Source organism: Equus caballus, chromosome 7 (genome assembly GCF_041296265.1).
Source record: "Equus caballus isolate H_3958 breed thoroughbred chromosome 7, TB-T2T, whole genome shotgun sequence".
Taxonomy (NCBI): domain Eukaryota; kingdom Metazoa; phylum Chordata; class Mammalia; order Perissodactyla; family Equidae; genus Equus; species Equus caballus.
The window spans coordinates 73,670,906-73,697,102 of record NC_091690.1 but is presented as its reverse complement, the minus strand read 5'-3'; the positions used below and the strand labels follow the sequence as shown (position 1 = coordinate 73,697,102).

At 45.9% G+C, this 26,197-nt stretch overlaps 1 protein-coding gene across 2 annotated transcripts in view; it reads right to left on the bottom strand.

Annotated features, from left to right (window-relative positions):
• The window catches only part of CLPB (ClpB family mitochondrial disaggregase), a 135,913-nt gene that overhangs the window by 87,634 nt on the left and 22,082 nt on the right, over positions 1-26,197 (bottom strand). For both annotated transcript variants that reach the window (XM_003365377.5, XM_001917473.6), the window contains exons 3-4: positions 17,590-17,676; positions 376-479 (exon numbers count right to left, since the gene is read on the bottom strand). In XM_003365377.5, the coding sequence (XP_003365425.1) occupies positions 376-479; positions 17,590-17,676 (191 nt within the window). The remainder of the gene's footprint in view (positions 1-375; positions 480-17,589; positions 17,677-26,197) is intronic.

Genomic DNA, 26,197 nt, shown 5'->3' with positions numbered 1-26,197 from the left:
GGAAGGAGAGGAAGAACAAATCCACATTCCATGCAGTTGCCTTAATTATTTTATGGAAACCTGCTCCACTGTCCGCTCATCTGAGACTCTACAGGCTGAGGCACTTTCAGGAGAACACCAGCTGAAAGGGTCTCCCAGCCCTCCCCCAATCATGAAACCAGGGCTCTATTTTATTCCCCAAGACTTCTGAAGTGACATAAATTACAGAGCCAGAGGGGACTGTGAAGGGCATCTGTTCTAGGCCTTTTGGCTTATCTGTGAATTCCTAGAGGATAAGGGGCTTGCAGGCTCTCACTGAGGAGCTGGCACAGAGCAAGGCTGCCTGGAAGCCACAGGGAGGAGAGCTCTCAGAATGGCAGGGTAGCCCACGCTTACCTTCCAAAGAATGGATTCCCTGCTCCTTGGCAGTCTTGTAAACACTGCTGAAATCATCCCCAAGGTTTGGGTCAGCACCAGCAGCAAGCAGAACCTGCACCACACTGGAAGAAATCAGAAAGATGACAAGTGTCAAAAGCAGGAAGGGTCCAGGAAGTAGAGACCTGGATTCTGAAGCATGTTTGGGGACTAGATCTGCCTCTGCTCATGCGAGTGGTACAGTGGAAAGAACACGAACTCTGCGAATGTCAAAGACAAGCAGGGGTGGGAAAGCTGGCTCTGAAACTTACTGCCTGAGAGGCTCTAAACAAGTTATTTAACACCTCTCTAAGGCTTGGCCACAACTATAAAATACGAAGTGTTTAGCCAACAATTACTTACAGATGTTTACTATGTTCTAGTCATTGTTCTAGGTGCTAGGGTCTGTGCCCTCACAGAGCTTACTGCCTTCTGGGAAGGATAACAAGTTACCATAAAATTACAGAAAAGTGTGATGGAGAACTACCATATGCAGTGGGAAACCACGGGAGGGGAGCAAGAAAGGCGTCCCAGGGGACGTGGTATTTAAAGTATTGAAGACTTGAAGGCTGAGTAGCCAGATCTGGGATGGTAAAGTGGGAGGACTCAATGCATTTACAATTCCTGGAAGCAAAGAGCACAAGGCTTCACCTGAAGAAGGTAGAGTTGGAGTAGAGAGAGTAAGGGGAAGAACAGTGGGAGAAGAGGTAAGCCACTGAGGGCTTGCTTTAGAGGGGAAATGATATGACAACACGCTTTTCCTCCCCACTTCAAAAGATGAACATACTTAAAAAAATGCAAACCACATTGAAATATTAAGTTAAAAAATGAAAGTCTCCCCTTATCTCCATCTCCTTAATCAAAATTTCAAGAGTAACCACTCTTTATAGTTTGATGTGTTTCCTTCCAAACCTTTGCTATTAGAAGAGTCACTTGAGCGGCTGTGTGAGAATGGACTGGAGGGAGCCAGGACCAGAAGCAGGGGCCTCCACAGGGTTGCTGTGAGGTTGAATTAGGTAAACTTATAAAGCACCGAGCACAGTGCTTCACCCAGGAAGTACTCCCTATATGTTAGTTTCCCTTCTATTATGTAATGTTCGTGCTAATGCTTTCTCCTTTTTTCCTAATAAAAAAAGGTTTGTGTTCACTATAAAAAAATTTAGAAAATATACATAATAAAAAAAAGAAAAATATTTTAGAATATACAACATATTTTCAGTTTTTTCAAGTATGAATATTTTTATTTACAAAAATGAGATCCCACATAAACTCTCTTTAACACACACACCTTCCATGTAGTAAATATTTGTTTGCCACATTGTTTTTAACAACTGCACAGTATTCCACGATAATATTATTCTCTACTTTATTTAGCCAAACTTCAATTGGAAAACAATTAGACTATTTTTAATATTTCATAACACATCTCTGATTATTTCCTTTGGATAACTTCCTAGGAGATAGAGTTCTAGGTGAAACGTTTAAGCACTTTTAAGGGTTTTCATAAACATTACTAAATTGCCTTTAAGAAAGACTGTACCAATTTTCATTTTACCAGCAAAGGAAGTAAGATGAGATTAACTGTTGTCCCTTTCTTTTACCAAAATAGAGAGTTTTTTTCCTTTTTCATAATGTGTTAATCTGGTAAAGAGAAAAAGGAGTTACATTGCTGTTTCAACTTGCATTTCTTCGATTACTTGTGAGGTTGGACTTAAAAAACAGGTTAGCTGTGTTTCTTTTTTCATGAATCACAATAGTCAATTGTGTTTTTCTTCTCATGAATAATGTCCTTTACCCATTTTTCTCTGACTATTTTAATCTTTTGCTTACTGGCCTTGAAAACCGTTAACGCTTTTGAAGGCATAAATGGTAAGCATTCAAAAAATTATTCTAATTATCATAACTATTAAAAAGCCAAACTATAGTTTTAGTTTTTCCCTTTTTTATTAGTTTTTCAATATCTGTAACCAGCAGTGTTGACAGTTTTTCCTGTACCAACTGGTTTGGATTTCATTACCTTCAACAGGCATAGGACCTAGCTCAATTATTTGCTGAAGGGATGAATGAATTTCAAGAACTCCCATGCACACAAACACACAGGCCTCACAGGTAAGTCAAAGAACCAGAATCCATCTCCCACATGGCTGAGGTTTTCTATATCTGATCTAACACGGTCAGGTTAGTCTCCTGTGTCTATTCACCTGACCTAAAAGGATCTTAAGAATTACCTTTCACAGGTAATTTACCCAGGATATGGATTAAGATTCCAAAGAGAAAAAAGAAGGGTCTCCAAGCAGCTAAAATCCATGTCTAAAACTCAGATATTTAATTCATAGCAGAGTCTGTCAAGTTCTCACTTGAAGACTATTTGCTCTTAGCTTACACATAATTTGGATAAGACTGGCGTTAGTCTTCTTTCCCAGAAAATTAAAAGTCAAGAGGGTACAAAAACCCTGTTATAGATAGGTGAACTAACTGAAGGTAGTGAGAAAAAAATATCCCATAGAGAGGTAACGTGAGACAGAGGTTAAGAACACTAGCTTTAAAATCGAGGACAATCCGGGCATCAACATGAATAATGACAGCAATGGATTATAACCATTGAGTAAAATAAGACTCCATGAGTTCATATTGAAAATAAATTGGGGCTGGCCCCGTGGCCGAGTGGTTAAGTTCGTGCGCTCCACTGCAGGCGGCCCAGTGTTTCCTTGGTTCGAATCCTGGGCGCGGACATGGCACTGCTCATCAAACCATGCTGAGGCAGCGTCCCACATGCCACAACTAGAAGGACCCACAATGAAGAATATACAACTATGTACCGGGGGGCTTTGGGGAGAAAAAGGAAAAAATAAAATAAAATCTTAAAAAAAAAAAAAAGAAAAGAAATTAATAAGTCAATGGGGGGAAGGGAAAGCTCTTCCTTAGTGTAGAACGACAACCAATAAATGTAGAAGGAACTTAGATGTAGATGAAATTAGAAAGCCATCACTTTACAATCTCATAATTATCAGGGATAAAGTCTCTATCTAGCTCAAATGGTTGTGTTAATGTATGTAAAGTGCTTAGAACAGTGCCTGACATGTAAGTGCTCAACAAAAGTTCGTTATTATTACTATGTACCCCACCCTCCCGCTGGGCTGTGGGGAAGTCAAGAGAAGTACGGTCATGCACTGCATAATGACGTTTTGATCAATGATGGGCACAACGGTGGTCCTATAAGATTAGAACCATATAGCCTAGGTGTGTAGTAGGCTATATCATACACCAGCAGGCTATGATGTTTGAACGACAAAATTACCTAACAACGTGTTTCTCAGAATGTATCTCCGTCATTAAGCAACAGATGACTGTATGAACTAAGACACTTAAATTGGGAAGACAGTATGATATTTTATAACACACACACAGAGACCTAGGTTCAAGTCAAAGCTCTATCATTTACTAACTGTGATCTTGGACAAGTTACTACACTTCTGAGACTCCATTCCCTTACCAGAATAATGGAGATAATGATGCCTCCCCTGTAGGTTATAAGTATGTAAAACTCCATAGTACCTGCCAGATAGAAGGAGCTCCACAAATATGAGCTCTCTTCCCTTTGTCCGGGTAATCTTAGTGATAGAAACATGAATCTGGGCAGAAGTGGGCACCAGATCTATATGTGACCACCTCCAGGAATCATGTTGGTACAGCCCTGTGTTAAGAAGGCAGTTCTTCTATATTCTGCACAACCTGGCTTGTTTGAAAATCCAAGTGAGGAGGGTTTGTCAATCTAAACTCAAAGGGACATAATTTGGTTAATCCTCAGCTGCTATGTCCAATCACCATTCAATCACACTGCCTCCCATGGCAGGCTGTCCCTCTAGGCAGCTAGTGTCACTAACTGTGCTACCTGGGCCTCTCCAGGTTCGTGAGTATTGATCCCATCTGTCCAATTTGCAGGCTGCAAGACGTGTCCAAACAACCAAGTATGCTGCCCGTGGCCCCAGAGGGCAGACAGTGGTCTGGCAGGATGGTGAGAGGGGAGTGACTAGACTCGGCCCTGGGGCGGCTAACCCAATCAAAGGGAATGGGCAATTCACTTCACAAACTTGGAGGCCAGCAAGGGTAAGCATCCAAGCTAGTGACTCATTCTGCAACCTCGGAGAAGATTCCCTTCACTTTTAATAAAACTCAAAAGGCAGCAGCCCCACAGTGGGGTATAGCTAGGACTAAAGGAATTGTGGCTGCTTTGTGGCCAAGAGTGGCACCAAACACCTTCCCAGATGGCTAGTAGGCTTTTTGTCCAATAGCCATCATGTACTTATAAAGCATCTAACCCAGAGCTCCACAGGAATCAGGCCCTTCCTGGAGAAGCTAGCCCAGATCAGGATAGAGGGCTACCTAAGTATAGTTAGCTTTGGTGATCAAAAAGAACTTTGTGGACCTGTGGGCTGCAGCACGGCAGCAGCAGGGTAGGAGGCTGGCCAGGCTGAGAAAGCTAAGGCAAGGCTGGTGAGAACAGGCTTAGCAGCAGGTAGGCCAGGCCCAAGGAGTGCAAAGAAGCTCATAGCCAAAACAGAAGCAAGGGCTGGAGACCCAGCAGCAGAGATGTGAGGCAGAGAGTCAAAAGCCAGGTCAATGTCAAGGACTAGAGGCTGAGGGAGAACAGCAGATCACCAACCAAGTACGCAGCCAGAAACAAGGGACACAATGGTATCAGAGTTCAAGGCAAGGCAAAAGAAGCAGAAACTAGCAGCAGCAGCGAGGAGACTTTGGAAATGAAGTGATTTCTGCCTCTGTGATGTTTTTTGCTGAAGTAGAAATAAATCCCCAAATTTAGAACTCTATTTGGGAGACCGTGACTTACGGGGAGATGGTAAGTTAGCCCACCTGGCTCACAAGTGGAGTACAGGGTCAGCAGTAAAACCAGAATCTGATGGCACAAAGGGAGGCAGGCACTGCTATTCAAGGTGATCCACCAAAGGACGACTGCAGTGCCCCCTCTGTTCTAGGACTGGCATACTGGCTGCCATTTCATAGTTGGGGTTTAGCTATTACTGCCTTAAATTTGAGTAGCTGGTGCCAAATGGGCTGTGGTGTATGGGCTAGGCCTTCATGGTCTTAACAGCTGGATTAAAGGGAGCAGAGTATACCATTCCACTCCCTTATGTTTCTCTATAACAGAAAACATCCCCAGTCAAAGGAACTACACTGACGACTCCACAGGTTCTCACTGGGCAAAGACTTAGGAATATTAGCAATTCTCCGAGCCAGCTCAGGATTTGGCCTCTGGTGGTCTGGGGAAAGATATGCCTACCAATGCCAATAACAACCTCAAAGGCTAGAGATAATCTCTAGACACCCTATTTCCCTAATTTGGGAATCAGGGGATGTCACTAGCCCAAGAGGATCGGGGTCTGTCCTTTAGTGACTTGGCTCTAGTAGCAGTATTTGCCTTCCTGTGTGCCCATCAGAATCTGTTCTGTTCTTATCTCTACCCAAGTGAGCCGACTCACCAACAAGACTGGGTCTTGTGAACAGTCAAGGTGAGGGTTGTAAGGTGAGCTCTGATCCTAGGCTGAGAGCTGTTTTCTCTTTGCCTTGTTTCTACTGCCTGTTAGTACAAGTATCTGTTTTCTCAAGGGTACAAAGTGTGGCTAAGTAGGAGGAACATAGCATCTAATAACAAGAGCTAACATTTGTATATACTTCCTATGTGCCAGGAGCTGTTTTAAACACTTTACATATACTAATACATTTAATCTTTACAACAACCCTATGAGGCAGGTTACACACAAGAAAACTAAGGCACTGAGGGGTTAAGTAACTTGTCCAAGGTCACTCAACCTACTTTTCAGCTCCTTGCACAGGGCCTGGATCACAGTAAGTAGTCAAGAGATGCTTTCTGAATGAGTGCATGAATAAATAAAGGATGAATAAATGAAATCATTATTTTATTTGGTGGGAAATTGGGAAGAAAGGTGGAAGATGACTGGCTCAGCTCTGCCCAGCCTTCTCCCACCTGAGGATCCAAACTAGGCAGTGGGCAGTTTAGCTGTGGAAAACCTCCATCTTCCTTTCCTGAGCACCAGGCTCTTCTTGCCTTCCACCAGGCAGTTCCCAGACAAAGCTGAGGAAATGGACAGGAGGGTGGTCCCTAAGAGGCAGCTCCGGGGACTCATGGAACTCCCTTTGGAGCCACAGCCCGCATGAGGCACGTTTTAATTTGCTGATCAGGTTGTAATTAGATTAGAGGGGGGAGCATGTGTAGGAAGGCTGGCTCGCACTGACCTTGATGAGCTCCTGCTTTCAGGGCAGTGGGGCGTCACAGTGCACGGAAGGACAGTTACATCGATCGATGTTAAGGCTTTCTGCTCTCAGTGGCCGGAGGGGCTTGGGGTCGTCACATTGTTTAGGAAGAGCGAGGAAACCTGTGGTGTGAGCTGAGGCCTATGTGGGGCCAGGCGCGTGTCAAAGACGGCTGGCGAGCAGCTGGAGTTGGTGAAGCAAGAAGGGCAGTGATCCCAGCTCCAGGTCGTCCCCACACAATGTTGAGCTTCAGGAGGAGCTTCTCCAACTCCTCCTCCCCTCTACCCCCGACATCCAAAGCACAGGGTCACTGTGATGAGTGCCACGGGTCCCAAGGAGAAGACAAAGAGTTGACCTATTCTGAACCCAGTGCACACCTCGATGAAGGGAGGAAGCAAGAGGTCATAGTTGAGGAGGTTTGCTGCAAAGTCACATGAGCTGTGGCTTATTCAGTCTACTGGCTGGTCTATGGGCTGGCCAGGAAAGCAGGGTGGCCTGACCAAAGGCACTGGCATGTGTTAAATCTAGAGATCCTGGGGCACGGGGGCACGAGCTGGGGGTAGAGAGGGCAGGGAGAGCAGTTCTCTTTTTAAAGTCAGCTTCCTTAGGAAACAAACCAAAGATTAGGTAGAAAGCAAGGTACTTGTGTAGAAAATGTGCCCCAGTTTCCTCATTATTATCATTATGAGGATAATAATCTTTTGTTTACTTCTCTCAAAAGGTAAAGGTCAAAAAGCAAAATAAAGCAGCTACACTGCGTTAAGCACTTTACACTTACTATTTCAGAACCTTATAACCACTTGCCATGAGGTACTAGTCCCATTTTATAAATGAGTAAACTGAGGCTCAGCAAAATAACATGAGTTGCCCAAGTGTACACATTAAATAAGCACAGGAACCAAGATTCACATCCAGGTCTGTCTGGGGTCAAACCTGGTGCACGTTCCCCTAAACCACACTGGTTTTGCCCATCTGACCATCCGTTCGTCTGTCTTACCATCCCATAGTTCCTGAGCCTACCGTGTACCAGGGACAGTGATGCTTTCAGATGGTGGTTAAAGTAAAGCAGGTCACAGCAGCCTGCTGGGATAAGAGAGCATCTGATTTAGATGGACAAGGGTCAGAATCAGTGGTAGGCCTAGACAAGGTGAGATCATTTGGGGCAAGGCTCAAGGCAGGCATGGCACATTAGGCAGAGGGCCATAGCATCAAGATCGCCCATCACAGTGTTTCCAGGACAATCCCAATTTCACAGCCTCAGCTTAGTTCTAAATAGACTTTCATGTCTTTAGTCTGTGGTTCATAATATGCAGTCACCAAACCTATGGGCCAGTGTGGTCAAACCGATTGTGGGGTTCTTATCACAGTAGTGGCCCAAACTGGGCTCTCTCTAGGCAAATAATCCATAACAGCATGTTAGGGCTGGTATATCTCGTAGACTTTGGATGAAAATAACAATGAGAAACCCAAAAATATGAATAACAGCAGCAGATACCTACTGCGTACTTACTATGTCCAGGCACCACACCAAGCAGTTTTATGCCCATTTTAATAGTCAAAATCACCCAACACTGAGGTAGGTGCTATTATTATTCCCATTTTGCAGAAGAGGAAACAGAGCTAGTCAGCGGCAGAGCTAGGTTTTAAACTCAGGCCGTCTCATTCCAGAGCCCTTGTTCCTCAGCACCACGTCACACACAACCAGGCCGTGGGCTCCCCCAAGCAGGCACTGTGCCTCACCATCTGTTTTCTCGCACACAGGGCCTAGTACAGGCCAGTATCTATTTGCTGAATCAATTCACTTCTGGGGCCTTAACGCTGCACTGTGGATGCACACAGTGAGTTTTCAGTCAGCTCCTGGGCTTTATTTGCTTGTATTGCTAAATTGGGTCTCCCTCACTCTGAATTTTACAGCTGGTTTTGGTTTTAATTGTAGACTGAAACACTCCACCCTGTTAATTTCTATCACCACAGATTTAACCATTGCTCTAGCCCATTGAGTTCTTTTTTCATGTCCCCAATTCATTCACTCAACATATTGGCTACCTCTTTGAGCTTCATTTAGTCTGCCAATTTGGCTGGCATTTATCAGTAGTCTCAATAGAATCCGTGATGTAACTACAGAATAGGACAGAACCTGTGGCTGACCCCTAGAGTCTGTTCTCCAGTCTCCTGTCCATTCATATATAAACAATGAACCAGGTCATTCACCATTAGTCTGCCTAAACTATTCACCACATCATATTTTATTCACGTGGAAGTCATGACAGACAGCCAAATACCTTGCTGAAACCCAGATACACCTACCATATCTACTGTATACCCCTGACCCACGATCCTGTGGCCCTACTTAAATAAGTAGTTCATAGCACAGAGTGGGTCTGATGTCTTTAAAGAAGAGGTGCACGAGTGGACCCTATCACTCCTAGAATGAGGAACACTCCTAGAAATGGAACACCCTTGCCCAAGCAGCTGAACTGGATGAGCACTGGAGGCTCTCCTGGCCCCAAATGATATTCTCCATGAAGACAGCACTGAACACAGAACCTCAGGACGGAATATAGTGGTGGAGAGGGGGGTACCCTGAGACTGTCACGTTAGGCAAATGAGCTGGCATTGCTTTGCAAGCAGCAGCGTCTTGGGTTGCCTGAGGTCAAGGCATGCTTCAAACTAGAAAACGGGTGCATGCTGGAGTTGGAATATCATTACTACGAAACAGGATTATCTTGAGCAATGATTCCAAATGGGATTAGAAATGACTCTCTGCTACTCAGAGATAATCGGCCACAGCAGCAGTGGTGGGAGAAACGTCAAGCTCGGCACACTCTTCTGGGGGCATGGTGCTGGCATTCTGGGCACCTGGCCAGCACCCTCACCCACCCTGCCTTGCTGGGAAATACTGGGCACTGTCCTGCATCAGGCAGGTGGCCACCTGGGACAAGAGCCAGGCCCACATCAAAGCGCCCTGCTCTGGAGTGCCACGTTCTAGGCCCAGCTTCTTCAATGAAAAGGAGTGGAAAAAGAATCTCCAAAGCTCTCCCATTTCTGAGTCACCTGAGATACTGGTGAGAGACAAGCAATCCCCCCACCTGCATTAAAGATAGGCTTGCCTGCAGGCCATTCACCACCTTCCTCTTGGGGTGACCCACAATCAGCAGCAGCAGTATTAGTAATAATAATAATTAAGGCACTACCACTACAACTATACTATTAACTAGAATAACACAGTCCTGAACAGTTTACATATATTTACACATTTAAACCTCAAAACAGCCTTCTGAGGTAGATCTGCTTATTATCTCCATTTTATGGCTGAGGAAATAATCACAGTTAAGCGAAAGAACTTGCCAAAGTACAGAACTAGTGAGAGGAAGAGCTTGGATTTGAACGCAGGTGGTGTGGCTCTAGAGCTCACGGCTGGACCGCACGCTAGACTGTGGCAGCCTGAGAGGATCAGGGCCCATGATGGCTAAGGCCTTTCTTCACACTCCCTGGTCTCCTGCCCGCTCCTCCTCCTAGCTCTGGCACATCCTTCCCTTCTCACCTTTGTGAGCCTATGCTCACAAGGGTCTGTCTCCTAGAAATGCCATCCTTCTACTCTCCAGTTCTACCAATCAAATCCTGTCCATCTTTCAAGGACCATCTCATGTGAAAGGGCCTCCTTTCATGATCTCCCCTCAAGCACTCTGGGTGGTCTTCTCTGGGGCACTGACCACATTCTGCCTCATTATACAGTTAAAGTGGGACCTGTTTTATCCCTTTTCTGATAGTTAGCTTTTTGAGGACAAGGAGAGTGGTTTGCCAGTTTTTAGATTTCTCAGAATCATCTAGCACACAGTGGGGATCATCAAGAAACCCTGCCTGAGCTGACTTGACTCCTGGTCCAGGTAGCCCGTGGTCCATCCCATGGCCTTGCTCCCTGCCCCTTCCCTCCACAGGCAGTGTAGTCCAGTGGAAAGAATACGGGTTTGGGGCTCAGAGAGACCTGGCTTCAAATCCTGGCTCCCTCTTTCACTGACTGGACAACCTTGTGCATCTCTGAGCTTCCTTTTCCCTATCTATAAAATAGGGATAACAATCCCTCCTTTTAGGATTGTGCTGGGGATTAGAGCCAACATAGGAAGTGCTTGACGTGGGCCGGGCACACAGAAGGCACCCAAACAACCATAGCCATTATCATCACTACAGTCAGGAGACCAAATAGCACAAAGCCCAGCCTCCTCAGGCAGAAGGAGCACCACTCAGCAGCCAGTAGCCAGGCTGAGAATAGGATCGGGACCCTGGGAAGAGGCTGTAGGTCTGTACAGGCTGATGGACCTCCACGTGGTCAGGCCCCCTACAGACCCGCACTGAAACACAGGTGCAGGGTGCTCTGCCTGCTCTGCTCTGGCCAGACAGCAAGGAAGGAAAGCCTCCCAAGGATGCTGCCCCTTGTCCAGCTGCAAGAGCAGCACCGGCTCTTTCCTCTAAGGGCAGCTGTGGAGCTGCTGGGGCCATAAAGGCCTGTAAAACCTCTCCTGCAGGATAGCACCCTGGATTGGGCTGCCAGTTTCTTAAAGATAGGGTTTAATCCCGCGCCCCACCCCCCCCATCCCCGCCCTTAGTAAGGTGGAGGGAAAATAAGCAAATGCTAACAATAAATGACTGCTGCGAGAGGGAATTAAATGGTCTTCAGCCAAGGATGGCGGCATTTTAAAATTAACAAAGCCCAGGTACCACATCCAGGAAGGCCTTGGCAAATGCGTGTTATCCACTCATTAGCTCAGCTCCTCAGGGACCCTGGCCAAGCAGGGAAGGCAGTGCCGGGAAGCAGTCCTTCCGATGCTGATGAAATGTGCTCCGGGAGAAAAGGCAGAAGGAGGGAGGGAGACTCTTGTGGGGAATTTCAAACAGTTCTGCTGGAGCTTCATGCCCTGCCTCACGGTTCTCACCTTCTCTGAGGCAGGGGCTTTCAAAGCAACCAGCAAGCCCAAGTGGACTCAAATCTGAATCTCCCCCTGCACCCGACTCTTTTAGGATCTCTGGTTCCTGAAGCACCACAATGGCCACACTATTTAGGTGGTCTCCCCTCATGGCAGTCCAGGGACAAGGAGCCCAAGAATGATGTGGGATGGGAGGCAGCTCCCAGTCCTGTACCCTGAACTGTCTCCTTGTATAAAGAAGAATCATATGACACTTTGTGAATTTAATAAGCCCACTGTATACCACTTGTAAACTGAATGTATCACAATTCATCAGTAATTATACTTCATGATATCACGAATGGTGTGAACTCACCAATCTTTATTCTCTACTAACAATCAGAATATACAGACTCTAATGTGAGATACCATCAACAATAAGAATTCAAAACATTCCAAGTGACCATTAACAATATGAATTCATTTTGACATTACAAACATGAATTCTCAGTATACCACTGGTCACAATTAATAATGAAAATTAGAGAGGGATGATGGCTTTTTAAAAAGTTTTTTTAAGTCAGCTTATTGCAGTATTATTTACACATAGTAAAATTCATCCTTTTAAGATGTACAATTTGATGAGTTCTGATTGTATAACCACCACCATAAGCAAGATTTAAAGTGTTTCCATCACTCTAAAAGTTCCTTTGGGCCCTTCCTCCTACTCCTAAACCCTAGTAGTCACTAATCTCTGATTTCTGTCCCTATAGTACTGCCTTTTCCAGGCTGTCATATAAATGGAATCATACAGTAGGTAGCTTTTTGTGTCTGACTTTAATTTAGCATAAGGCTTTTATGATTCATCCATGTAGTTGCATGTATGAGTATTTTGTTCTTTTTTTATTGCTGAGTAGTTGTCCACTGTATAAATGTACCATAAACTGTTTGCACATTCACCAGTTGATGAACATTTGGGTGATTTCTACTTTTTCGTAATTATGAATAAAGCTACTATAAATATTTGCATACAGGTGTTTTTGCACATGTATGTTTTTATTTCTCATGGACAAATACCTAGAAGTTGGTATTGCTGGGTTATACAGTAAATGTATGTTTTACCTTTATAAGAAACTGCCAAAATGTTTTCCAAGTGGCTATACCATTATGTGTTCCTATCAGCAATGATGACATTGTCCTGCATCCTTGTCAGCACTTGGTATTGTCAGTTTTTCTAAATTTTAGCCATTGTAACGATATCTCATTGTGATTTTAATTTGCATTTCCCTAAATGACTAATGCTGAGTATCTTTTCATGTGCTTATCTGCCATCCATTTCTTCTTTGGCAAATGTCTGCCCAAATCTTTTGCCCATTTTTAAAAAACTGAGTTTGATTTGTAAAAGGAGTTCTTTACATGTTCTAGGGACTAATCCTTTATCAAATGTGTGCTGACAGCTTCTTTTTTCGAGGAATTTGAAATCATAAGAACCTAAATCATACCATTTTTCTTCCAAATCACTATCACCTGCACGTACAAGCTGATGAAGGGAATAGAAAAGACTTAAACTTTCAATTTATAAATACCTTAGTGCCACTGGATGGAGGGTCAAGCAATACTTGCTACCTGCAAAAACTCATAAGATTATTTTTACCTCAACTATAAGCACCAAACCAACATTAGGCCTGAAGGAAAGCTACATCTGGAGAAATGGCTGTCCTTATAAACAGCTTTTGGCCCCCCAGGCTCTGCACCTCCCAAAGCCCTGTTCTGGTCTGCCAGGCTCCTGGAATGGTCAACAGTCGTCACACTCCATTGCCAGCATTGTCCACTGGGAAAGGTAGGAGGCTCCTAATCCATCCCTCAGTGAAAGAGCAAACAGTGGGGCCTGTGGCTGCTTGGACATCAAAGTTGAGCAAACAGGCCTGGCAGGCCCTGCCTCTCCGCCTACACATCCTGCAAATGCCATCTGAAGGAGCTTCCCCGAGGGGGTCATGACTTTCAGCTTGTCACAGCACACATCAAAGTTTGCACCACACACGAACTGGGTGCATGGGTTCGAATCAAGTCACCCAAGAGCGGATACTCAGGCATTGTGTCCAGTTTTAAGCCTGTGTTTTCCCAAGTAATTAAGCCTTCTTGCTTATGAACTTGTGACTAAGTAAAGCATCACTGAGAGGTTGTAACATCAAAGTGCCTTCCACCGTCTGTCCATGTTTGGTAAAATTGGATTTCTTTCCCTTCTTAAAGAAAAACTAATTGAATTTAGCTGAAGGCTGGGTATATTTGCACGAGCTGGTGAGGGCTAGGCTAAGTCACAGTGATCATTCTGGGACCCTGTGGCTTAGCCTTTAGCTGGGTTGGGTCAGAGTTCAACCCAGAAGGAGGTGCCCAGACTTGGGCTGAACAAGTGCCTGTGGCAGGAGGCTTATGGAGGGCTACGTGTGGAGAAGGGGCCAGCCCCAGGGACTGCTCCTTGAGTCAACACGACACCCAAGCTGTTACTAGGGCTGGCAAAAGGATCGTCCTAGTAGAATGTTGGTAAATCTTGGACAGAACGGCCAATGGAGACAATGGCCATCACATTACTCAAGTCCTTGATGTCAGCAGTCTGAGTAAGCTTCTTAAGGCAAAGGCTGTGACTGCTTATTCTCTGAATCCCCCTGTAGCCTAGGACATCAGCACCCACACAGCATAGTTTTAAAAAATGTTTGCTTTATGCATAAAATGATACTATAAAGGGATGTAAGAATGAAGTTCTTCTCTCCTGAAGAACCAAATTCTCTGTATCCCTTTTTGGCTGTGTTTATCAGGAAACTTCAACCTACTCGATTCCACTAATTACCTGATTTATAATAAGTATAGCATGGTCCCATTTATGTAAAATTAGACACACGCATATATATAGAGAGAGAGAGAGAGAGAGAGAGATACACACACACGATCACTCTCTAGATAGAGGGACTTCAGGTGACTGCTGTTTTCTTCTCTATATTATTTTTACAAAAACAATAAACCTATTTTCGGAAAAGAAAATCTCTGGTTCAATCCTGATAAAATTATCTTTCCTTTTACCAATGTGATTTCTGATCTTGATCCAGTTTTAACTCTCCTGTGTACATCTATGGTTGTATTTTAATTTAAGTCACCTTTTTGGAAATAAAAGGAGGGAATAAATTATAAATTAAGTTCCCGTGCATACTTTTAAAATTTTGTTCTATAGCGCTGTAGTTTCTATTCAAAATTAAATAAAATAGTACTGTCTTTACTATTCAAAATTAAATAATACCTACATACATAAATGAAAGCTTATGAGAAGTTAATCTCCTTAAGGAGAGAGACTATTGTGTTCCATATCCCCTAAGGACTTAACACAAGAAGCAGCGCTCGCCAGAGGCAGTTGAGGGTGAAAGGACTGGGCTGCTCTCAGGATCTCCCTCGAGCCTGTGGACTGCCAACACGCCAAAGGAAGTGAAAGTGCTCTGCTCTCCGCCTGAATCAAGGGGTGCTGCCCCTGCCTTCCACTTCATCCAAACCCAGTTCAAAGGTGGCGGCATTTCAGGCCTGGCCAATATGATTCCAGAAGGGTTTGGTGATTGACAAGATGAGAATCAGTACACTTCTAATACGGAGAACATTATTGGCAGATTGTGCTGGTTGGACGTGATAATCCTTCAAGACTCCCAGGGCACCTCACGGACGAGGCTCGCTGACCCTGGACAACGTTCTCCTGGCCTCCCTTTTACCAGATTCTACTTTTCCTTTGTTCCACTGCACTCCTTACCTTCTAATACATTATGTAGTTTACTTATGCATTATAGTTATTGTTCATTGTCTGCTCCTGCCTCTCTCTCCCCAGGGACCACCACCACCATAGAAATAAGCTCTACGAGGGCAGGAATCTTTGTCTGCCTAGAACAAAAAATTGTGATATGAATAAATAAATCCAACCTGAAAGTGTGCTATTTAACACAGAATAAAAATCTGTCCTCCCTGGGTGCTGGAAGGAAGAGGAGGGCACAAAACGGACACTTAAAAAACCAATCATTAGTCCTAAGAACCAAAGCAAGTAAATATAAGCCAACACTCTCACTTTGCTCAGCGAGCATCACTGATTTGCTAATGGCCATGGATGAAGACAGAGCCATCAGTTACACCGACAACTATTAGATTCAGATGGAAGTGTCCCCAAAGCACACCTACTAGCTATTTGCTCACTGACTGACAGTACTCTCTTAAGTATAGTGTTGTTTCCTATTCAGTCTCAACACTGAAAATATTACACATAGAAGGGCACACACCTCCTCCCTTCTCTCCACCACTGGTTATCTCTTGCCGATGGAGATATGTGCAAGCTGGGAAAGAAGACTGGTGGGTGTGATGGAGGTGGTATGGGGTAGAGGCGGTCGTGGGTGGAGTATCAGTAGTACGGAATAAACACGTGTGTTTGTGTGTAGAGCGGTCTAATGACAGCAGCAAAGAATCGCAACTCACCACTTACAACATGTAGCACATACACTACCTTATTGGAGTCTCACAAGAACACAGCAAGAATCTACTCTGCTGCCAGATTCAGTCCCCTGACACCCTCTGCTTTGATAATAACCTGTCCAAACAGCTCTGACATCACTGATTATACTATACTCTGTTGTCTCCACCCGCCTTTCTTTTCCTCATTAGATCATGAGCTCCCAAGGTCTCTGATTCCCCAATGATTAGCACAGACCCTGGCTCAGAGGAGATATTTACCAAACTTTTTATAGAAATAATTGATTTCAGGTGAAGTAACAAGGTGTCCACAGAATTCTGAAATTCAATTAAGAGTCAGAACAAAGACTGGATTCCAGGTCTCTCAACTGCAAAGCCTATTTATATCAATTTTTCTTTTAAAGACTAAGTGCTTGGAGTTAAAGAGGCAAATAAGGAAACAGAGTATGAAACCAAGTTCACGATAGAGGAGCAGAAAAGAGAGACTATCTCTCAGCCAAGTCTTTCAATCAGTCTGAGGCGGAGCCACCCCTGTATTATAAAATCCATGTTTTGTTGGTTTCCACCACATTTATGACCTTTCCAAAGGTGGCCAGTACTGGCAGGGTAAAGCCTTAAAGATCTGTTTGAAGTGAAAATTACAATTGGTACTTCCAACTATCAATTTCAGTGGCTGCTACTAAAGTACCCAGTCTGCTTTCTTTGAAAGTATCTCTTTTTGCTCTTTTTTAATCAATTATTTTGCACAGTCACAGCTAGAGACTGGGATGGAAAGGCAGCATCCAGCACTAGCCTGGGATCTGGCAGAAGGAGGCAGGAGTGAGACAGGGTAAAACAAACAACCTTTGCAGGCAGCCAGACTAGGTTCAAAATCCTGTCTGTGTGACCTTAGACAAATCACTTTTCTCTCTCTGGGCTTCAATTTTTTCTGCTGCAAAATAAGATAATAATACATATTTTGCTGCTGGTTGAGAGAATTAGAGATAACTCAACACAAAGACTATTTTGATCTTTACACAACAGCTACACCGTAAGGGAATGGGGGAGTGGGTAGGAAACAGCAGGGCCTCCAAGGGGAGGGAAGGAACATCCTCGCCTTCTCTAGCTTCCATCAGAACCTCCAAAGAAACAGCCCAGTGGAGCCCTTGTAGGGGACAGTGACTGCAGACTTCTCAACACGAAGAGATGGTGGATAACAAAGACATCATGAAAACCACACATGTATACTTAACCACTTATGACAGGCTTTCAAACATTTCATTGCGTGGATAATGCAAATGACTTGCCTAAGGTCACAAAGCCAACGAATGATGCAGCTGCAACCCAGAGCTACATCTTCCCTCTCCATAGCTCCTATACTTTCCATTGCACCAGATGTAGACCGTACTTTAGACTGAGTCCATCTTCCTGCCTCTGGAGAAGACAGCAGCGGGGAGGGCAAGGGTGGGAGAGGATTCAGGAATGTGGTCTGCAGAGATCTGGCTAAGGGAGCCCTGTGTGGAAGGAGATCTCTTACCTGTCGTTTCGGCTGATGGCTGCCACCATGAGTGCTGTCCAGCCAAGTCTGTGCCTTGCATTGACATCTGCACCTTCTGACAATAGCCTAGAAAGAGACAAAAGACTATTCTCAATGTACGGCTTATCATTACACGTAAGGGGAGAAGAAATGAGACAGTCAATCCACAGGGAGGCTGGATAAGTTTGGAAATAGAGGCCTTTGAGAACTAAATACCCATCCCAGCTCCTCTCGCCACTCTCCCCAGACCCTAAGCTTCCCCTACCTCTCTCCCTTTTCCCTTAAATGAGTCTGCCCCCTGCTGTTATCCTCCCAGACTCTGAGGAAAGAATGTGGTTGCCCTACCTTAATACCCTGACACTCCCACTCCCTTGATCCAGAATGCTTTCTCTCTGCCTCTTTGCTTATTCTAATCCTATTCTCAGGCTATGAGATACAATCCTAGCTTGAGGACTCCCTCGTGAGAAGGCTTCCTTGACTTAGGCAGTCCACAGATCTCTCTCCCTTCCTTAGAATTAGCAGTGAATGCCCAGTCACACTTCTTATCTAGATAGTTCCCAGTTTACAAAAGGCTCATACTCCTCAAGTTTATCTGTATGGTGGCTGTTTGGAATCTGGAAATCTTTGAACCCAAAGATGGAAAGAATGTTAGAAATGCTAGATTATGTTTCTAGGAGAGTCTACATGAGACTATTTGACTCTAAATGCCAGTGCCTAGCATAGTAGGAGCTCATAGTTGTTGGATAAATTAACAAACACAGGGTTTTAAGTATACCACTAAAAGCCTGACTTCTGGGTCCCGGGAACAGGGGGCCTAAATGTGGGTATGGTGAGAGAGAACCCACCCTTACGGAGTGCCTACTACAAGCAGGAAGTGCCCTCGGAACTTCATGTGCATGCTCTCAGTTACTCTTCACACAAACTTAAGGAGCTGACATTAGCCTCCTCTTTTCATGGATGAGGTAACAGGCTCAGTGAGGGGAAATGACTCACTGAAGGTCACAAAGGTAGATAAGGGGCAAAACGGTGACTGGAACCCAGATGGATAACGGCTGTACAGCCTGAATCCTTCTCACCTCACCACCCTTCCTCTAGACTGAACCTGGCTCCACATAACATAGAAGACAAAAGACTCAACTGACTTCAGCAAATCAATATGATATATGCATGCCCTCTGCTACATTCTGGCATGGGGGTGAGGAGAAGACATGGGTCTACCCCAGAGAAGGACACAATTCAGTTGTGGAGGGAGGACTCAAGACAGTAGGAAATCAAAGCCTGTGGTGTGTGGTTTCCCACCAGAAGTGCTGCAGGAGGCCAAGAAAGGGGGAGCCCGAAAGTCGGGGTGATTCACCAACAAGGCGTGACCTGCTTATAAGGAATGCGTGGAGAGTGTCTGGGCAAACTGGGAGCCTGTCTACTCTTCCGTGTATTCTAGCCAGAAAGGATACTGGCAGAGAATCCAGAAGCTTAGGTTTGAGTCTTAACAACATGCTCGTGCCACAATCTGTAGTAAATGCTCCTCTGGACCACGCCAAATAAAACCTCTGCACTATTGAAGTAAGCAGGTGACTAAGGCTGAGTAGGATGAGAAGCCATATCATGGGCTGTGCTGATGCAGTGGACGAGACAAGTACTGTTAAAGTCCGAGAGGGGACAGACCAGCAAACACATAACTACACATCGGACGAGACCTATGAATGGGGACTGCAGGTTGCAGGTGTACCATCAGGGAACCTAACCCAGTTTTAGCCGCCCAGAGGGCTCCCTGAGGAGGTGATGACAAGGAGTTAGCCAGACTGAAGGGGGAGGAGTGTTCCAGGCAGAGGTAAAGCGTTTCATCCAGAGGAGAAGGCAGCATGGGGCACATGAAGCCCTGAAAGGCTTTGGCATAACTGGGGCAAAAATGTGTGGGGAGAGTGTTGAGAGAGGAGGTTGGGAAATCCTCATCTCTCACCTCTAGTTTGGAGGATTTCTTCTGGTGAAAAGTCCTGGGCGTCTTACCACATACACTTTCAGGCACAAACAATTTTCTATGGCCAAGAATGTTAAAGAGGCTAAGAACCCTGGGGATGAATTTTTCTGTGAGATAAAAATCTTTTTGCACAAAACCTCCCTCCAAATTTACAAACCCGCCCTCATTTAGCACACCAAGTGGTGCAGTGGAGAGATCATGATTCTGAGAGTTAAGAGAGCAGAGTTCTGATCCTAACTGTGATTCTGATCGGATGGCTTCGCTTCTCTGGTCCTCAGTCCAGAAGACTAGAAAATCAGGATGGGCCGAAGCAAATCCCAGAGGTTTCTGAGGGAAAAGACTTGAACTGTGCCTTGAAGAACAGCAACAGTTTAGAGATGAGAGAGGAAGTGCCCGCCAGTCAAGCCAAAAGGCACAGGATACTATTCAGAAGTGGGGAAGGAATGGCAAGGTATATTCAGAGACCATGAAGTAGATCCATCTGGGTGACGGCTCACAGCAGAGAAACAGTTGCCAAGGTAGGCAGGGCCTGCAACAGGGCCTCAAAAGCCAGGCCAGGAGGCCAAGGCAGTGGGCATAAACCAGTTTTGAGCCATGAACTCCTTTGAGAAGATGATCAAAGCCAATGACTCTCTCCAGAAAAGTGCATACGAGTGCACATACTCAAAAAAATTTTTTTTATATACAATGTCCAGAGTTTCCATGTTCACAGGTCCCCATGAATGCAAGAGTGTATCGTAGGTTAAAAACTCAATCTAAAGGCTTGACAAATGCCTGGAACGTGTGCTTCCATCTTGCACTCCTGCATCTAAGGCAGAAATCACGAATCTCTCCCAGCATCTCTTTCCTGTGGAGACCTTGTAAGAGCCTCAGAATCCTCCTCTAACACTGGTTCCAGTCAGCCAGCATAGATCAACTGAAGCTGGCAACAGAGAGGAAACCTTTTTACCATTCCTTAGACTCTCACCATAGGCAGAGGGGTTGTCACTGAAGGTTTTTGGGCAAAAGAAGTTACAAAATTAACCTAATAGTTTAAGGAGGCTGAACTTGAAAGAGGAGAGAGTAGAAAATGAGGACAAGGAGACCAGTTTGCAGATTGCTGTAAGACAGACCACAGGCGATGAGCCAGGGCAGGGGAAGGAGAAAGCAGGGCGTGGCTGGGAGGAACCGGGGACAGCCAGAATCCCTCATGCCTTCAGTGGATCAGTGACCCGTGTTCCCCTGCCTGGGCCCTGAGAATTCTGGAAGCGGCACTGCTCTGGAGGTAGGGCTGAAGACAGAAGATTGAGATGCCTCCTCTTCCTGCCGCTTGAGGGCTGAGGGTAGCATAATAAAGAGAAAAGGATGAATAACGGGCTTTGGAGTAAGTTAGACCTGTATTCAAATTCTGGTTCAGCTAGCTAACTCTGAGCAAATCAATTCTCTGAGTCTTGGTTTTCTCACCTATCAAATTGGGATGATAGTTGCTAATCTGTATGGATGTCAGCCCAGTGCCTGGCATGTAGCAGGGATTCCATACAGAGTGGTTTCTGCCTGCCACAGGTTGGCCAGTACCCAGAGACTCTACGACAGGGTCACACAGAAAGACCTGGGTGATTCAGCCGGGCTGGCTCCAGCCACTTTTTTCATTTATTCAACAAACAGTGCACACACCCATTCTGTGTCCAGCTGCATGCTGGCTACTGATGAGGAGACAAGACGGAGGTCCTTGCTTTCCAGGGCCTGACCCAAGCAGGATTTTTCTTTCTGTTTCTTTATATATAAGTGTGTACATATTTCCGTTCATTACTTTTTTTCGCAAATAACTGTTTTAAGCTATGCTAAGTATACAATAATTCCATTGTTTTTTAATTGCTGCATAATTCTCTATGGCACATCCACCACATTTTTCCTTTTTGCTTTCCCAGGGATACCCACTCAGGAGCCTCCCTCTGCCAGCCACCGAAAGCAATGCTCAGAGAACATCCTCTCACACGTCCCCTTTCAGACCTGTATGTGTATCTCCCTGGGTCACAGAGTTTGCACGTATTTGATTTGACTAAATAGTGCCAGGGTCCTCTCCAGGATAGCTGTGCCATCTACTCTCCTAACAGCAGGACGGGGCTGTTCCTGTGTACCCCTCTCCCTGCCAGCACTTGGCAGTACCAAGTTTCCTAATCACTGCCAGTCCAACAGGTGTGAAGGGATACCACACTACTGTTTTGATTTGCATGCCTCTGATTGCCAACAATTTTGAGCCACTTGTGATATGGGTGTTAACATTTTGGGGTTTCCTTTTTTGTACACTGCAGGGTTTTCTTTTAAGAGGAGGGACTTCTGGGAGAGGGGGCTTCTCCAAACTTGCTATCCTTTCAATAAATAGAGTAGAAAGAGCATAGGGCAGAGCCAGGAGCCCTGGGTTCTAGTTCCACTTCTGCCACCTCCTACTCTAACACCCTCGGGAAGGCATATCATCGCTGTAAGCTTCAGTCTCCTCACAGGTCCACTGGGATCATAACCCCTGCCAGCTTTACAGGGGTTGTAGGAGGCGACCCCGCAATCTGAAGGAAAGAGTTCTACAAACCTGAGGGGTCACTCCTGGGAGGCAAATCTTAGTGTTCTTCAGCGAGACTGCAGCTTTTCAGCCCTGGCCAGCTTCCTGACTGAGCATCATTCTTTGCAGCCTCTTGGGGCTCAGGTGTAATGGAAAAAGCAATGACCCTGGAATCCAAAGGCTGGAGTTCAGATTCTGGCTCTGTCACTTACTAGCTGTAAAATGGGGGATATTGATCCCTATTGTGCAAGGTAATTGTAAGGATTCAAAGAGATACCACATAGTAGAACTCCCTAAGGAGTGGTGACACCTGGTAAATCAAGGAAGGGCCAGAACAAACACTGACACCACCCCAAGGGAATCTAACCACAAACAGCTTTTCCTCTTTCAGCGCCGGCTGGGCTCCTCCCCCTTTCCCCTCTGCAGAGCAGCCCCAAAAGTTAGGATTTTACCAACCCAGGTCTCCTCTACTTCATTTTGTTGCTTTGCAAGTGAATGCCCAGCGGGCAGTCATTTCAAAGTCCTGGGCCAGCTGGGCGGGTGGCTGCCTGCTGAGAGTGGCTGAAAGGGCCTCTGAGGCCTGAGAAAGCCACCCTTGCTCTCCCCTGTGATTTTCACCAACGGACAAAATGCGGCAAGTGAATTAATCTCTTTTAAAAAGAGCAATGCTTGTGACAGAGCACGGTGTCTCCGAAAAGGTTAGGATTCCATCATGCCTGAGATGATGAGTGGAATGCTTAATGCAGCTTGCCACTCTGGGCAGAGCGGCCTGTGTCCGGGGGCTGGGGAGTGGGGGTGGGCACTGCAGGCCTTTCTGGGCTCACTCCAGACTTGTGGAAGGCCCTTTCCTAAGGAACTAAGTCTCCTGCTTGGCAGGGCAGTGGTGGGTGACACTACTTGGAGATGACCCAGGGTAGCAGATAGAGAGGAGAGCACACTAGCAGTCCAGAGTTGAATCCCAGCTCTTGCCCAACCCACAGGCAGCAGAGAGGGGTGGGAAAACAAGCAGGAGAGACCTTGGTTCAAATGCAGGTCCAGCACTTACTGGATGAACAAGTAACTTAGCCTCTCTGACCCTCACATGATCCCCTCATCTGAGCGACAGCTCCTGCTCTCTGAGTCTGTTTCCACATCTGTTAAAAAACCGAGAGGAGGGGCCAGCTGGCTGGCACAGCAGTTAAGTTCGCACGTTCTGCTCAGTGGCCCAGGGTTCGCTGGTTTGGATCCCGGGTGCGGACATGGCACCGCTTGGCATGCCATGCTGTGGTAGGCATCCCACATATAAAGTAGAGGAAGATGGGCACAGATGTTAGCTCAGGGCCAGTCTTCCTCAGCAAAAAGAGGAGGATTGGCAGCAGATGTTAGCTCAGGGCTAATCTTCCTTAAAAAAAAAAAAAAAGGAGAGGAGCCCACCGGCCCTACTCCATATGTCACATCAGGGTACCATGAAGAGACAATGAGACAAAAATACTTGGGTGTACAATAAAGCACCATACAAATGGAAGAGCCTATGCTATTATGATGATGATTTTCCAATTAGTGTCTACACCATTTAAAAGAAGTAACAGAGGGGCCAGCCCCGTGGCCAGGTGGTTAAGTTTGTGCGTTCCACTTCAGTGGCCCAGGGTTTCGTCAGTTTGAATCCTGGGCGCAGACATGGCACCGTTCATCAGGCCACGCTGAGGCAGCATCCCACATGCCACAACTAGAAGGACCCACAACTAAAATATACAACTATGTACTGGGGAGATTTGGGGAGAAAAAGAAAAAAGAAGTAACAGAGCAAGTAAACTTGGATGACCTATGAAAGGTGTACACAGAACTTGGAACCTAAGCGCTCAACATTATCTGTGGATTGAAAAATGAATGGTCTCAAATCCCCAGGCAAAGGGCAGCGGTTGAATAAGGGTTTCCCAGCCCAAGAGCTGAAGATTTCCACAGAAGAGTAACAGACCAAGGGGAAAACCAGGCTGCTCCAATCTGTTGGGGCTCCAGGAGAGTCCTCAAGGCTATGGCCCAAAGGGGCAACAGTGATTACCTCACAGAAGCGGGGATGAGGAGGTCAAACTTTCACTTCCTGCTGTGAATGCATCTGTATTGATTAAAGTTTTGTTGTTGCTTTTTCATAACAATGAACACATTATTACTCTTTTTTTTTAAACAAACTTTCTCAGGGGAATAAACCTCACCATTTCTTCCTCCAAGCAGCCTTCCCTAAGACAGCCTTGACACTGACACAATGCCCTGTGCTAACCTGCATCTACAGTTATCATACAGTTTCCCTGCCTCAGGCCCCTGGAGCCAGCATGGTCCTCTAGAAACAGGGACGTGCCTCCATGTCATGTCTTCACTCTGGAGGGCTCAGGGGCTGAAGGAATGAATGTCCACAGCACTTCTCTACATAAATCTCTCACCAGTACATATGTCTTGTGTTGGAAGTTACCTGTTCTATACTTATGTACTTGTCTTTTTCTTTTTCTCTTTTCTTTTTTGAGGAAGATTAGCCCTGAGCTAACATCTGCTGCCAATCCTCCTCTTTTTGCTGAGGAAGACTGGCCCTGAGCTAACATCTGTGCCCATCTTCCTCTACTTTTTATATGTGGGACACCTACCACAGCATGGCTTGCCAAGCGGTGCCCTGTCCGCACCCGGGATCCAAACCAGCGAACCCTGGGCCACTAAAGCAGAACGTGTGAACTTAACCGCTGCACCACCAGGCCGCCCTGTACTTGTCTTTTCCAAAGAACTTAGGCTCCTGTGAATATGTGGGAGGGTGTAGGCTTCTCTCTCTCAGGGCCGAGGACACTCAGACACAGGCCTGAAGGCTGACGCCATGGATTCCAGTCATGGCTTTCTCAGCAACTAGCTGTGTGACCCTGTATAAATCTGTCTGTCTCTCTGGGCCTCATTTTTCTCTGCAGTAAAATAAGGGAATTGAATTAAATTATTTCTCAAGTCCCTGCCAGTTCTACAATCTTAGGATTTTATATACGTGTAGCATCAAAATTGAGAAGTGGATTCCTACCAGACATGGACATCAGCAAGACTTCCAAAAAAAAGACAACTGCTCAGGCTTGCTGTCTATAGGAGGGAGGGAGTCCCAGACAGGGAAATGGGGCAGTTCTGAGTTATTCTGGCTAACCAGCTCTTCTACTCAGGGGAGGGAGGTACCACTTGATTTTTCTTCCTCCTTCTTTATGACCAATCAATACAAAGCGGCCACTGAACTTCAATTGTGCATTGTTCCAACTGATTTCCGGATCCTTCGCATGAACTGGCCCTCAGCTGCAGCTGGGGAGGGGGCTGCTGGGTGGGGAGCCCTGTCCCACCTGCATCAGAGGCCTGGAAGCAGTGAGCCATGCAGACTCAATCATGATTGCTATCTGGGCAACAGGGCCCTGGCTGGAGCCTCACAGAAGGACCTGTTTACAGTAATAACAGCACCAGGCCCGGCTGTCTGAGCAGAGGCAAGGCGCCTGGGGCTAGAATGCACACACAGCCTCCATCTGCGCCTTATCTACCCAGTCAGCCTGGGCTGGGAGGGGCAGAACAAGGGAGGAAAGGCTGCTCTCAGACCCCAGCCTGGGCCAGCCGACTTTAGGCAGGGTCCTGGTACTCTAACTGCCAAGGCACAAGGCCTTGCTGGCACCTTTTGCATTTGCTACTTGAACTGCGCACTCTCCTTCAAGGCCCAGCTCGGGACCCTTCCTCTAGGAAGCTCTCCAGATGCTCTCACTCCCAGTGAGACGGCATCCCAGCGCTGTCCAACTTGGACGACTCTAAGGGAAGCGCTGGGCAGTGAGAGAGGAAAAGGACGGGCATTTATGCAGCACCTACAACACGTGCAGGCATGCTGTGTAACGTGCCTGCACGCCTCATAACTGGTTATTTCCTACCATAGAAAGTTTAAAAATTTCCAGACATGAAGAATGATCTGCAGGGATCAATCAGTCCAATCCTTCCTTTTATAAATACAGATACAGAGGTTCAGAAAGCATCGGCCTTGAAACACATGAATGCGGATATGAGCCTGCATGTGTCTCTTCCAGGCTGTGTGACTACGGGCAGGTCATGTTAACCTCTCTGAACCTCAGTCATCT